The sequence below is a fragment of the Dendrobates tinctorius genome, unplaced genomic scaffold (assembly GCF_039654945.1).
Source record: "Dendrobates tinctorius isolate UK_male_01 unplaced genomic scaffold, ASM3965494v1 ptg000107l, whole genome shotgun sequence".
In the NCBI taxonomy this organism is placed as follows: domain Eukaryota; kingdom Metazoa; phylum Chordata; class Amphibia; order Anura; family Dendrobatidae; genus Dendrobates; species Dendrobates tinctorius.
Genome location: NW_027361775.1, coordinates 15903919 through 15917959, shown reverse-complemented (window position 1 = coordinate 15917959; position 14041 = coordinate 15903919). Strand labels below are relative to the sequence as shown.

Genomic DNA, 14041 nt, shown 5'->3' with positions numbered 1-14041 from the left:
TGCTGGGATAAGGTGTTATCTGAGCATGCTCGGGTGCTAACAGAGTATCTTGGCCGTGCTCGAATATTATGTTCGAGTCCCCACAGCTGCATATCTTGCGGCTGATCAACAACCACAACACATGCAGAGGTTGTCATCTTGTTAGGCAATCCCTGTATGAGTTGCAGCTGTCGAACAGCTTTGAGAATTGCTACCACGGTGACATGAACATAGTATTAGAGCACGCCCACGATACTTTATTAACACTGAAGCATGCTCAGATAACCCTTTATCCTAGCACGCTCGCTCAACACTAGTGGCCACTATCGTCTGGCACAAATTGCTGTCAGTTTCCGGTGGCCAAGGATAAAGTCACACACTTTACGTGTTTCCCCTCCGTTCTGTATGACGAGAATGAAGAATAAAGCCTGTCATAGCAGCTACTGTTTGTTACCTGCTTATTCACAAAGATTATACTAATATTTTTCCATATAGCTTTCTCAGGACCTAACACGTATAAAACAGCACTACGAGAGAAAGATGAAAGATTTGGTGGCAAACAAAGTGGGAGGCGTAGAGATCCAACAGTTAAAACAAAAACATGAACTCAAGGTGATGTAGCCGAGTTTCTAGCTCCTCATTAGTGCATGGCCAGTACGTCCTTACAGATCCTCTGCGACACCCTCCATTACCTAACTGTACTGTGCCTTGTGATTTAGGTGCAGAGGCTGATGAAGGCTGCAAAGGAAGGCACAAAAGACGGGCTGGAGAAAACCAAGGCTGCGGTGAAGAAGGGTCGATCCTACATCAGGACCAAATCCTTTGTTTTGCATGGTACAGTCACATAGCTCCCCAAACTCTATGCTAGGATTCAGTATCAAAGACACCACTCAGAGATGCACTGCTTGGCTACTTACTGCTGACCGGACAGCTGTGCCAAGGTGGTCATTAACAATTGTATTTTGGACTCCTGAATGGTATACATCAATTAGCCATAACATAAAAACCACTGACAGATGATTGAATAACCTGGGTTATGTTCTTAATGCAATGTATCATTAGGAGCCAAATACACAATTATCTCAGTGTATTGGAAGCAGGAAAAATGGAGAAGCATAAGTTTCTGAACCACTTTAATATAGCGAGTATTGTGATGGTGAGATGACTGGGTCAGAGCATATCCAATACGGCCGACTTTTTGGAGTGTTCCTGGTAAACCAGCACACGGCCATGGACGACACAGGCTCTTAGATGCACATGAGAAGCGAAGGCTATTCTGTCTGATCCAATCCCACAAAAGAGCGATTATAACATAAATCCCTAATAAAGGTATTGCTATATGAAACCTAGGTGTCAGAACATACCTCGCTTCACAACTTGCTGCACATGAGACTTTGGCATTAAGACTGGTCAGCGTGTTCAGGCTGACTCCAATTCACTGCCGAAAGCGCTTCTGGGAGAACACTTTGGCATCATGTGGACAGCTGGGTGTCTACTCCTTGCTTACCTGGGCAAGAGGTAACTCCAGGGTGCATTATAAGAAGAAAGCAGTAGAGGCCACGTGGCTTCAAAGAGGTTTTCCACTATAAAGAAATGCTTTCACATACATAGCAATCAGAGCAAGTAATCCTGCTCCCTGACGCTCCGCTGCAGCTCTGGTGACATTACGTCGAGGGCTCACATCACTGCTGCAGCCAATCACTGAGCTTCCAGGCACTGCCAATGTAGGCAGCACAAGCTGGCGAGCCCCTACAATGGCATGGTTTATCTGCTTCATGTTTAGTTATACTGTGACCACTCCTAAATGCTTAAGTTTGCCCGTCCCTTGTTTGCAGCTCAGTAATATCAATCAACCAGTGGTATATTATCCCACTCACTGTATAAGAGACAAGCAATGTCTGAATGATTGTCATTGAATAACTCCCATCTCGCTGACCTTTACCAATACAAGACATCATCCTGTGTAGATCTTCTTAGCCTTCTTTTAAAAGGTGAACTATATGTATTTCATAGGAAGCCGTATTACTGCCGTCCAATGCATTCTTCTATTTCGTCCCTTTTAGTTGCTTCATGATATCCATTACATTTCAGTTTTAGTCTCTATTACTTGTGAAATCTCCTTTCATTTGAAACCGTTGCTTCTGAAGTATAGGGTTTCTTACACTGTAGTAGAAAATCGTGCTTCTGAGTTCATCTGAATACCGAGGAGACACGTGAGATTCAGCAGCGGTTTCTTTTCCCTAAACTGTTCCCATTGTTTTGTAGAAGTGAGTACACCCTTTTGCTCTCTTGGGACAATACCCCAGGAGTCTCTGTTTGGACTTTTTGGTCTGTCGTGCAGGTATTCTTAAAAGGCAAAGTGGCTAAACTAGACCTCAGGCATAACAAGGCAGCCGCAGTGTATCCATTAAACTTCTTTGTTTTTATTGTCCTTTCTGTATGTTGTAAAATATTTAATGAAGCGAATAGTTCCCTCATACAGAACCCGCTATCAGTTGCCATTCACATTTATGACCCTTTAGAAACTCCTGCTTCTTTTGATACAAATGCCTACATTTGCAAAGTTCTGCTTAATAAAGCCGGTTTTTCTTTTATCTTTGGATTTCAGATCGTAAATCCGCCTGTGTTGAAGATGAAGAGTTGAAATTATTTATAGATGTAGACTGTGTACATACAGAGGCGATCATGTCCCCTATGCCAGAAGGGTTAACCCAGCAACAGGTAAATATTTTCCCTTTTTTTTTTGCATTTACTGTTAGGAATGTGGTTGATGTAATCCTTTATACCATATCCCATGTCGTTCACTATTGCACACGGAATCTTTGCGTATTACTGTGTGAGACTAGAATTCTAATTGTACCATATACTGTGTACTCTACAAAATTTTGTTGAGGCTGCCATCTAGTGGACAATCTAATTAACACTGTAGCTAAACAGTATTAAAGTTGGTTAAACCTTACCATGAAACTGCAGTCCCATGTGCAGGCACCTTGTTCATGTATGCTGTAGTTTTGTGAGAAAAAATTCATTATAAGGGCTCGTGCAGACAACAATGTATTCTATTATCCGGGAGCATTGGGCGATTATGCTAATCACACTCTGAGCAGATTATGATCAAGCTGTAGTCCAATTTTCTTGAATGAGGAGAATATGGAAAAAAAATGTTCTCCATCTTCTCCATTCTGTCAGTCCGTGCAAATCGGACCACACTCCAAAGTCATCTGAGTGCTGTCCGATGTTTTCCACAGACATATTCACTTGCATGTCCGAGCGCGATGTGGATATCGGTTGCAAATCGTGAACGCTAAAATTTTTTTTCCCCTCGGACAGACTATTTGACGAAAACATTAGACTAGAATAATATTAGTCCAAATGCACTCAGACGTTTTGACGGACCGCGCTTAGACCAAAAATAGTCATCTGCACGAACCCTAACTTTTGGTCTAGTGGGTGATACTATCATTGACTGCTATCTATCCATGGACACTTGTACAAAGGAAACTGTCAATCAGTAGTGCATTTCAGCGATTGTAGGTTCCCTATAACCCTTTCCAAAATCTGCCATACATGTGCGACTCAAGTCAAGAGCAAGACCTGCCTCGAATAGCCAGAATGTTAACCTGTTATATGTTGCTGTTAGTCTCCGACAGCATATTTAACAGTACACCGCCATGGGGTCGTGTCATTCTATGCGCCCATCAGTTGCCCCATGATGTGATCTTGGGGTGCTAATGGATTGCTGTGACAGCAAGGGGTCTATTGAAGACATCAATGCCTGTTACCGCAGAGCTCTGTTGAAACTCTGCTTGTGGCCGGAGTTCAAAGGAGCAGTATGCAGCAATACCGTGGTATTGTCGGATATAGCACAAGCAATCAAACGATTGCAGGTTCAATTCCCCTGAAGGGACTAACAAATACGGTAAAAAAAATAATAAAGTTTGAAAAAAAACCCCACAAGTTGTAATCACCACCTTTTTTCCGTACCATTAAAAAAAAAAGATATAAAATAAAACACGTGGTATTACCCCTTCCATAAACATACAATCTATCACAATATAAAATCCGATCAATAAACACCATACACAAGGAAAACAAAATGTCAATATTGCATTTTTTTGGTCACCACAGCACCACTGTAAGGAGCAATCAATCTTCATATCTATTCCAAAATGGCAGCCAGAAAAAAAAAACTCATCTGGCCCTTAGAAAACTAGCTCTTAGGCTAGTTTCACACTAACGTTACCGGGCGCAGCGCACGGCCACCGCTAAGGTCCGCCCCCGGCCGAGCTCCCTCCGGTCAGCTCCTTCTCTGATCGCATGACGCTTCATGCGATCAGCGTACCCTATATTTAGCGTTGGGTACGCTAGTAGTGTGCGCTTGTACACTTTTGCCGGCGCTGCACCGAGTGCACAAAAACACAGTGGAGGAGGAGCTGACCGGAGGGGGGGCGGAGCTTAGCGGCGGCCGTGAGCTGCGCCCGGTAACGCTAGTGTGATACTAGCCTTATGCAGCTCCATTGACTAACAAAAGAAACCGTTACAGGTCTCGAAAAATGGTGACATACCGTATTTTTCAATCTTTAAGATGCACTGGACCATAATGCACACCTAAGTTTGAGAGAAGGAAATAAACAATTTTGAAGCAAAAAATGTTGTAAAACATTTAATAACATGTGTGCTGACACTATTATAGGGGAGATCTGTTGCAGGAGTGCCTCAGGTTGTACAGCACTCTTGTATGGGGAAAGCAGTATTGCGCAACCTGTGTGGCTCTGCACCTGTTGCCAGACTACAGCTCCCATCATCCCAACCTGTCCAAGCATGACTGGAGATGAAGTTTTGCAATAGCTGCAGGCCACATTGGCAGGTGGAATTTAAAAACGGAGACTTGTAAAAATTGCAATGACAAAACCTGTCATCACGATTTGTTTTAGCCTCCTTTCTTAAATTTCGCTCTAGTTGCTCTTGCTGTGGGTGGTGCTTGCTCATATTCATGTCCCGGCGTTCTGCAGCAAAATGGCTCCGGGGCGATGCATGCTCAGATTAACCTCCAGTGCTCTTCAGCAAAATGGTTGATGCGCATGCGCAGATTAGGACCTCCTCTCAATGACTAGCAGAGATCTCGATCTGCACATGCAGTGCCATTTTGCTTGAGACTGCCGTTGGCTTCCTGCAGCGGCGACTCTGCTCCTGCCCCTTGTGACCCCGCTCCACTTTGTTTCTTGCTATTTAGCCAGTTTCTTACCCATCTGCATATAGTTTCCCACAGTCCTTGCCTCTGTAGCTTCAGTATGACTCTTATGTCACAACACTTGGATTTTTTTTTTCCATTTTCCCATACACTATGTGGTAAAATGAATAGTGTTGTTCAAAAGTACAACTTGTCCTGCAATAAACAAGCCTTTATATGTCTGTCAGTGTTTCTCAACTCCAGTCCTCAAGGCCCACCAACAGGTCATGTTTTCAGGATTTCCTTAGTATTGCCCAGGTGATGGAATTAATGCTTGAGCAGGTGTTGAAATCACCTGTGCAATGCTAAGGATATCCTGAAAACTTGACCTGTTGGTGGGTCTTGAGGACTGGAGTTGAAAAACACTGGTCTATGTGTTCAGAAAAATAAAAAGTTATGGCTCTTGGAAGAAAAGGAGGAAAAAAAAATGGCCCAGATCCGGAAGGGGTTAAGTTCATATAGTGTCTGGTGTTTCTGTTTAGCAGGACTGTTTCAACATGGGCCTCAAGATCCTTTTAGTCTGAGCAAGTGTCTGCCAAAAGGACCCCACCGAAGTCTTGGGGCACATAACGCTGCATATATTTATCGTCAACACTAACGTGACTGATATTTCTGAGACATATAATAACTCCTTAATGACATCTTGTTCATAATTTGGTGCTAATTTTCGCATCATGACAAATATATGAATATGATGTCATTATGATCCTTTGGGTCCAGCCCAATGTCCGCTGAGATCGCAGGCTGAATGCAGCTGGTCTTCAGAGCGGGGCACATCTGGCAATAATCATGTATGGGAGGTGGGTTTATTGTCCTTGTGTGGTACTATTGGATCCATGGCTATGATATTGTAGGCTTGTGGGGACTCCCACTCTGCATTCACTTATGCAATTTACCTATATTATGTGTTTTTACCATAATAATGCATTACGCTATGTGCACACACTGCAGATTCACCTGCGGGTTTTTTCCCGCTGAACCGCAGGTAAAGTGACCTGTGGTTTTACTGCGGTTTGGCCTGCGGTTTCACACCTCTACTATGTTAAAGGTGTGAAACCGCAGCAGAATCCGCAGAAACAATTGACATGCTGCGGGAAAAAAAACGCAGCTTTTCCGCAGGTAAAAAACCGCAGCGTGAGCACTGCGGTTTTGAAAACCCATAGGCTAACATGGTAAAGTACCATGTCTGCGGAACTGCTGCAGTTCTGCAGGGCCAAAACCGCAGCGTGTGCACATGGCCTTTAGAGTATGTTATTTTTGCATTTCATGGTTGATTATTCCTGGCCTGTATTTGCACATAGCTGTGTATCTGTATAGAATCATTTTTGGATTCCATGATTTTGCATCATATATTATACCCATATGGACACTAATTGTAATAGGGGGTGTTGTGATTTTTTTGGTTTTAACTGTTTTTATCATGTTGTCCTGTTATCAATAAAGATGCTTTTTTACACACTATGCATATAGGTTTGCACATATACTGTTTATACGCATGTCTTTTTCTATGGTTTCCAGTTGTTAGTTTTTCCATGCGTTTTGTAGCACCCTACCCTGATTTACTTAAATATACTGTGTAGTGCCCGCTATCTCTCTCATTTTGTAGAGTACATAGCAGCACCTAGCATCTCTCTGAAATCACCGATAGCTGCTATTGCACAGGCGCTGGCTGCTCCATCTTGGAGGAGGAAATCTTTTTTTCTCCTCCAGCAAGATGGCGTCGCCTGCGCAATAGCAGCTATTGGATCTCTATTTACACCGATAGCTGCTACTGTGCAGGCGCCATTTTCAAATTTACTTTTTTTTTTCTCTCGCTCAGTTAAATAAGAAAAAGGGATTAAGTGCACAGTAACCATGCAATTATGTAGCAGCACAGATCCTACGGCCCGCACCTGTCTGCAGAAGCATTTTTTTTTTTTTTTTTATTCAGTATGTGCTGGTATTCATTATGAAAACTAGGGGGCAGGTCAATGTGCACCACATACCCCAGCCCCGCCTTAGGGCATGACCATTTCATTAGCACAAAACTGAAAACAAAGATTAAAGAAACAACCATAAGAGGGAAACCTCACCCAAGGTATCAATTATATTCAGTATAATGGCGCCAACCTGACACTGTCTGTAGGTTACTATGCACAATCCAGTTGACAGGTTCCCTTTAAGTTCTCTGAGCATGATACATCACTTAACACCTCATTTGCAAATGAATGAAACATCTAATGTTTTGAGAATGCAGCAACAGATTGAAGATGGAAATGTACCATAATCTATAGACACCTTTTATAATAACACCTGCATGCCCATATGTTTGTTTGCATGTTAAAGCAGTGCCCCCTTGCAATATTAGATGTATTGAAATTGTGATTGCATTTTATCTATACTATGAATATACCTGCTAATTAATCTACCTGATGGACAGCTAAAATAACAGGATTTATATTTATTAATGACATTTACCATTGTTTTATAGATTGTAAGAAGATATATTCTTGGATCAATTGTGGAAAGTGAGAAAAACTATGTTGACTCCTTAAAACGAATTCTTGAGGTACTATAAAGTTTTTATAAACCTTGTAAATTTGCCAAGGTATAGACATGCAGAAAAATGGAGAATATTAAGCTGTAAAATTATATGAAATTAACTTTCTGAGTGAGCTCATGGTCACATAATACCCCCTCTAGATATTGAAGAATGTAGCAGTGAGTATAGAGGAGTGGTGCTGCTCTGGGACGGCAGTTTAGCATTTTTTTTAATTACCATATATACTCGAGTAGAAAACTTATTGACTCGAGTATAAGCCTAGGGTGAATTTAAAAAACAAAAATAGATACCAATAAAAGTAAATTTAATTGAGACATCAGTAGGTAAAATCTTTTTGAATATCCATATTGAATCTGGAGCCCCATATAATGCTCCATACAGTTCAGTTAATGGCCCCATAAGATGATCCATAGAATAATATGCCCCATGCTGTTCCATAAAGGTTATGGCCCCATAAGATGTTCCATAGATTATGCACTCATTTGCTGCACCCATAAGATGCTCCATAGATTATTCCCCCATATGCTGCCCCCATAAGATGCTCCATAGATTATGCCCCTATATGCTGCTCCCATAAGATGCTCCATAGATTATTCCCCCATATGCTGCCCCCATAAGATGCTCCATAGATTATGCCCCTATATGCTGCCCCCATAAGATGCTCCATAGATTATGGCCCCATATGCTGCCCCCATAAGATGCTCCATAGATTAAGCCCCCATATGCTGCCCCCATAAGAAGCTCCATAGATTATGGCCACATATGCTGCCCCCATAAGATACTCCATAGATCATGCCCCCATATGCTGCCCCCATAAGATGCTCCATAGATTATGGCCCCATATGCTGCCCCCATAAGATGCTCCATAGATTATGCCCCCATATGCTGCCCCCATAAGAAGCTCCATAGATTATGGCCACATATGCTGCCCCCATAAGATACTCCATAGATGCTGCCCCCATAAGATGCTCCATAGATTATGGCCCCATATGCTGCCCCCATAAGATGCTCCATAGATCATACCCCCATATGCTGCCCCCATAAGATGCTCCATAGATTATGGCCCCATGTGCTGCCGCTGCTGCATTTAAAAATAAAAAAAAATGACATACTCACATCTCCGTCGCTGGGGCCAGGTGCCGGTGTCACTGCTGGCACCTGAGATATTCACCTGTCGGGGGGGCCATCGCTGCTTGCTGCTGTCTGGCACATCATCTGTCAGTGACGTTCAGACTGCAGGGGGTGCGGCGCACTAACCACGTCACCGCACCCTCTGCTGTCTGAACGTCACTGACAGATGACGTGACAGACAGCTGCAAGCAGCCATGGACTCGGGACAGGTGAATATCGCTATACTTACCCGTAGCGGCGCTGTCTCTTCAGCCCCCAGCTTCTCCGCGATCTCCCTTCCTGCCTTCAGCGGTCACGTGGTACCGCTCATTAAAACTCATGAATATGCCCACAAAAAATGGGCTGAAAATCTCGGCTTATATTCGAGTATATGCGGTAATCCATGTTGAGCCCATTCAAAATACCTATTAAAATAGTTTAGGTATATGGCCAATAATGCACACCTTTTGGAGATAGATAGATAGATAGATAGATATATATATATAATTAGCTGAAGAGCCCGGCGCTGCCCGTGCATAGTAACTAACTGTGGTTAGTTATAGCAAATTATAATTATCCTCCATCCCATAGTCCCGTGCCCATATACCCATCATACATATCCACGATCCCATAGGCCCGTGCCCACATACCCATCATACATATCCTCCATCCCATAGTCGAGTGCTCATATACCCATCACACATCCTCCATCCCATAGTCCCATGCCCATATACCCATCATACATACTCTCCATCCCATAGTCCCATGCCCATATACCCATCATACATATTCTCCATCCCATAGTCCCATGCCCATATACCCATCACACATCCTTCATCTCATAGTCCCATACCCATCATACATATCTTCCATCCCATAGTCCCGTGCCCATATACCCATCATACATATCCACCATCTCATAGTCCCGTGCCCATATACCCGTCATACATATCCTCCATCCCATAGTCCAGTGTCCATATACCCATAGCACATCCTCCATCCCATAGTCCCGTGCCCAAATAATCCGTCATGCCATGGTCCCGTGCCCATATACCCGTCATACATATCCTCCATCCCATAGTCCGGTGCCCATGTACCCATCACACATCCTCCATCCCATAGTCGAGTGCTCATATACCCATCACACATCCTCCATCCCATAGTCCCATGCCCATATACCCATCATACATACTCTCCATCCCATAGTCCCATGCCCATATACCCATCATACATATTCTCCATCCCATAGTCCCATGCCCATATACCCATCACACATCCTTCATCTCATAGTCCCATACCCATCATACATATCTTCCATCCCATAGTCCCGTGCCCATATACCCATCATACATATCCACCATCTCATAGTCCCGTGCCCATATACCCGTCATACATATCCTCCATCCCATAGTCCAGTGTCCATATACCCATAACACATCCTCCATCCCATAGTCCCGTGCCCAAATAATCCGCCATGCCATGGTCCCGTGCCCATATACCCGTCATACATATCCTCCATCCCATAGTCCGGTGCCCATGTACCCATCACACATCCTCCATCCCATAGTCAACCATTGTGATGAGCGGCGGCAGGGCTCGCAACCTATGATGAAATTAGCGTCGCCATGGCAACCATTATGACATCATAATGAGGGGCGGGGCTTGATACGCACACACTGCTTCCTCAGTATGCAAATAGGGGCATTGTGACATCACAATGAGGGGAGGGGCTTGACGCACACACACACTTTTTCCCCCAGTATGTAGATAGGGGCAAAATTGTTTGGTGAATTGGAACGCGTGGGGTTAAAATTTCGCCTCACAACATAACTTAGGACGCTCTCGGGGTCCAGACGTGTGACTGTGCCAAATTTTGTGGCTGTAGCTGTGACGGTGCGGAAGCCTATCCCGGACATACAAACATACATACACACTTTGAGCTGTATGTATATGTGTGTGTATATATGTGTGTATATATATATATATATATATATATATATATATATACACACACACACATTTTTAAGTGTCACAATACATACACTTAGTCAAAATTAATCAGTCTGAGTCAGAATAAAATGGACAGCCTTCTAAAATATATAATAAATTGGGTACAGTAGTTCAGTGCAGAATGTGCTCTAAATATTTTCATAATAATTTGGAAAGTTATGAAGTGTCCTGTTCCTAATCTAAGGATCTCGTCTTTTTGGTGAGATGAATTTGTGCTGCACTTTATGGACAAGCTCAGTAGTGAGGCAGTGCTGTGGAGTTGTAGTTGAGATGAATCTGTGCTGCACTTTAAGGACATGCCCAGTAGTGAGGCAGTGCTGTGGTGTTGTAGGTGATATGAATCTGTGTTGCACTTTATGGACAAGCTCAGTAGTCAAACCTTCTCTACAGATCAGAGGGAAAAGGCACTGGGAAGGAATGCCTGCACTCATCTCAGAACTGCTACAGTGAACAGGAAATTGCTTGATTATTGTATTCTAACGGTGATGAAAAGCCTGATGTTACCATTTTACTGCAGTAAATTTATCACTTAAGCTCGATCCATGTATGACTGAGTCGAAGTCAGAGAAATTGAGGAGTTGGAGGTTGGGCTTACAGACTCCACAGCCGTGGTTATTTTACTTGTTTTGAGCAACTTACATTGTTCGTGTTTGATTGCTTTATTGCAAACAACTGAAAGCTAGTACATTCTGCCAAAAAACCTAATTTGCAATGGGAGTGATTAATTTGGATTTTAACTGTAGCAGTCTGCTGAATGAGTCCTTGACAGAGAAATGTCACAGGCTTGTACACTGCTCACCATCTGCATTCTCCATTCAGCTTGCTTACACCAAGGGACAACATTACAAAGTAATGTGCTGTATGGCCAGTGGACCGGAGGAGTAAAGCTGTACATTTACATGTACTGTACATACAATATACCATTGGATAAAGCAATTTAAAAAAAAAAAAAATACTTTTAATTATTGTGACTCAAAAGTATACTCCGAGATGCTAAAATATATAGATTACAATGTGACCAATTTAATAGTGAATTATTTTTATTTATAAAAAAGCAATAATTAAAGGAAACTTTTGAGGATGTTTAGTGTAACTAAACAAGAATGCATAGAAATACAGTGTAATGCATACCTGTTTGACCCCAAACAGATGTGCAAGTTTGGGGAAAATCCAGTTAGGTTTATGCAAATGAGCCTAGAAGTGCACTGGGCAAGTTGAGGAATACTGAGGTGGGTAAATTCAAAAGCCATATGTCAGCCTGCCACGTAAACGAGTTGTCCAGTCTTAGAATGACTGCAAACTTGTAGTTTGTGATTGCAGACTTGTGAATCCTCACATTTTCTGGTGCTGACGTCAGGAATGGCAGTCTTTTGACCACCGGTATGCAATATACATACTCTCGGCCACAATACAACTTGACTGTTTCAAGCCTCTCTTGGTACATTTGCATTGAGCGAGGCCGTGCCCATCTAGTCAGATTGTGGCCTGGAGTATGCATGAATTATACTTGTGGTCACATGACCTCTGCTCCAATCATCTGAGTATACTCGCAGCGTGGAGTGCGTGCAATGTGAGGATTCGCAAGTCTGCAGTCTCGGTGACTGCAGACTTGTAGTTTAAGACCAGACAACCCATTAAATGCACTTTTAGGGTCGTTCTCCAAAAAAATTGAAGCCAGGTTTTCTCTGCACTGGAACATCACCTTGGAACCCTAAAGATATCTACGAACTCCTGTTTCTATGGCTTATATGGTCATGTATCCTCACTAAACTTCCTGACACTCCCTTCACAATCACTCACTTTATAATTACTCACATAATTACTTCAAAGTGATGTATAATCAATGGCCTCTCACTGAAGGCGACTGTAACCACCAATACTGAAATCTCCGGGACATGTATAATGGCTCATACAAACATTATAAGTTCGATGTGCTGGAATGAGGAGCTGGAAACAGGTGCGAGAACATGTGTTTCCTTTTCCTGGAATGCTGGGAGTCTCGTATGCTATGCAGGAGATTTGCGTTTTGCTAACAGATGTTCTGTAATGGTATTCTTTGCCTAGGCCATTTCTGTACAGATGTCACATTTATTTCGTGTATCCATATAGAATACCATTTGGTGAAGCTGCTAATGCTTGCAGAATTTTTATTATCAGGAAACCGTCAGGCGCTTATACTGTACTAATTAGAAATACACAGAGGAAATTTTGTTCCTTTGCTCTTGTTGTCTATCTCATATTGACACTGACTTGCCACTTTTTTCAGAATTACGAAAAGCCGCTGTGCGACATGGAGCCAAAGCTAATAAGTGACAGGAAGCTGAAAATAGTTTTCCATCGGATAAAAGAAATTCTCCAATGCCACTCGCTGTTCCAGATTGCTCTTGCCAGCCGGGTATCGGAGTGGGACACGGCAGAAATGATAGGAGACGTCTTTGTAGCATCAGTAAGTGCAATAACAAAATCTAATATATAAAGCTCAAAGTGTGTGTGAATATGTGTGTGAATATGTGTGTGTGTGTATGTATGTATGTCCGGGATAGGCATCCGCACCGTCGCAACTACAGCCACAAAATTTGGCACAGTCGCACGTCTGTACCCCGAGAGCGTCCTAAGCCATGTTGTGAGGCGAAATTTTAACCCTGCGCGTTCCAATTCACCAAACAAATTTGCCCCCATCATTATGATGTCATAATGCCCCTATTTGCATACTGGGGAAACAGTGTGTGCGTATCAAGCCCCGCCCCCTCATTATGATGCCATAATGGTTGCCATGGCGACGCTGATGTCATCTAAGGCCTGTTTCACACTTCAGTTTTTTGTGCCAGTTAAAATCCGCCAAAATGGCGGAAAGCGGATCCATTGCTAAACTGATGTGAACGGATGCCACCGGACCGTTTTTTTGACGGATCCGATGAATGAAGAATTTTAAAGGAACCGTAGCCCGGGGAGGAGAGAGAGGGAGAGAGAATTTTTTTCCAGCCGCCAGAACAGACTTTAGGGTTAAATTTCAGGCTGAGTGAAGTCTTTCGGGCATGCGCAGTGTGAAGTGCGGATCCTGCCGCCCGAAAAAACGTTACAAGCTCCGTTCGGGCATGTCGGCGGACGACAACATTTTGGCGGATCCGCAAAAAAACGGATCCAACGGATGGCCATCCGTCAAGATCCGC

At 43.1% G+C, this 14041-nt stretch overlaps 1 protein-coding gene across 4 annotated transcripts in view; it reads left to right on the top strand.

Moving 5' to 3' along the window:
- ARHGEF10 (Rho guanine nucleotide exchange factor 10) overlaps nt 1–14041 on the top strand; it is a 291292-nt gene that overhangs the window by 116052 nt on the left and 161199 nt on the right. For all 4 annotated transcript variants that reach the window (XM_073589190.1, XM_073589191.1, XM_073589188.1 and 1 more), the window contains exons 9-13: nt 475–591; nt 699–813; nt 2588–2700; nt 7680–7757; nt 13138–13317. In XM_073589190.1, coding sequence (XP_073445291.1) covers nt 475–591; nt 699–813; nt 2588–2700; nt 7680–7757; nt 13138–13317 — 603 coding nt within the window. The remainder of the gene's footprint in view (nt 1–474; nt 592–698; nt 814–2587; nt 2701–7679; nt 7758–13137; nt 13318–14041) is intronic.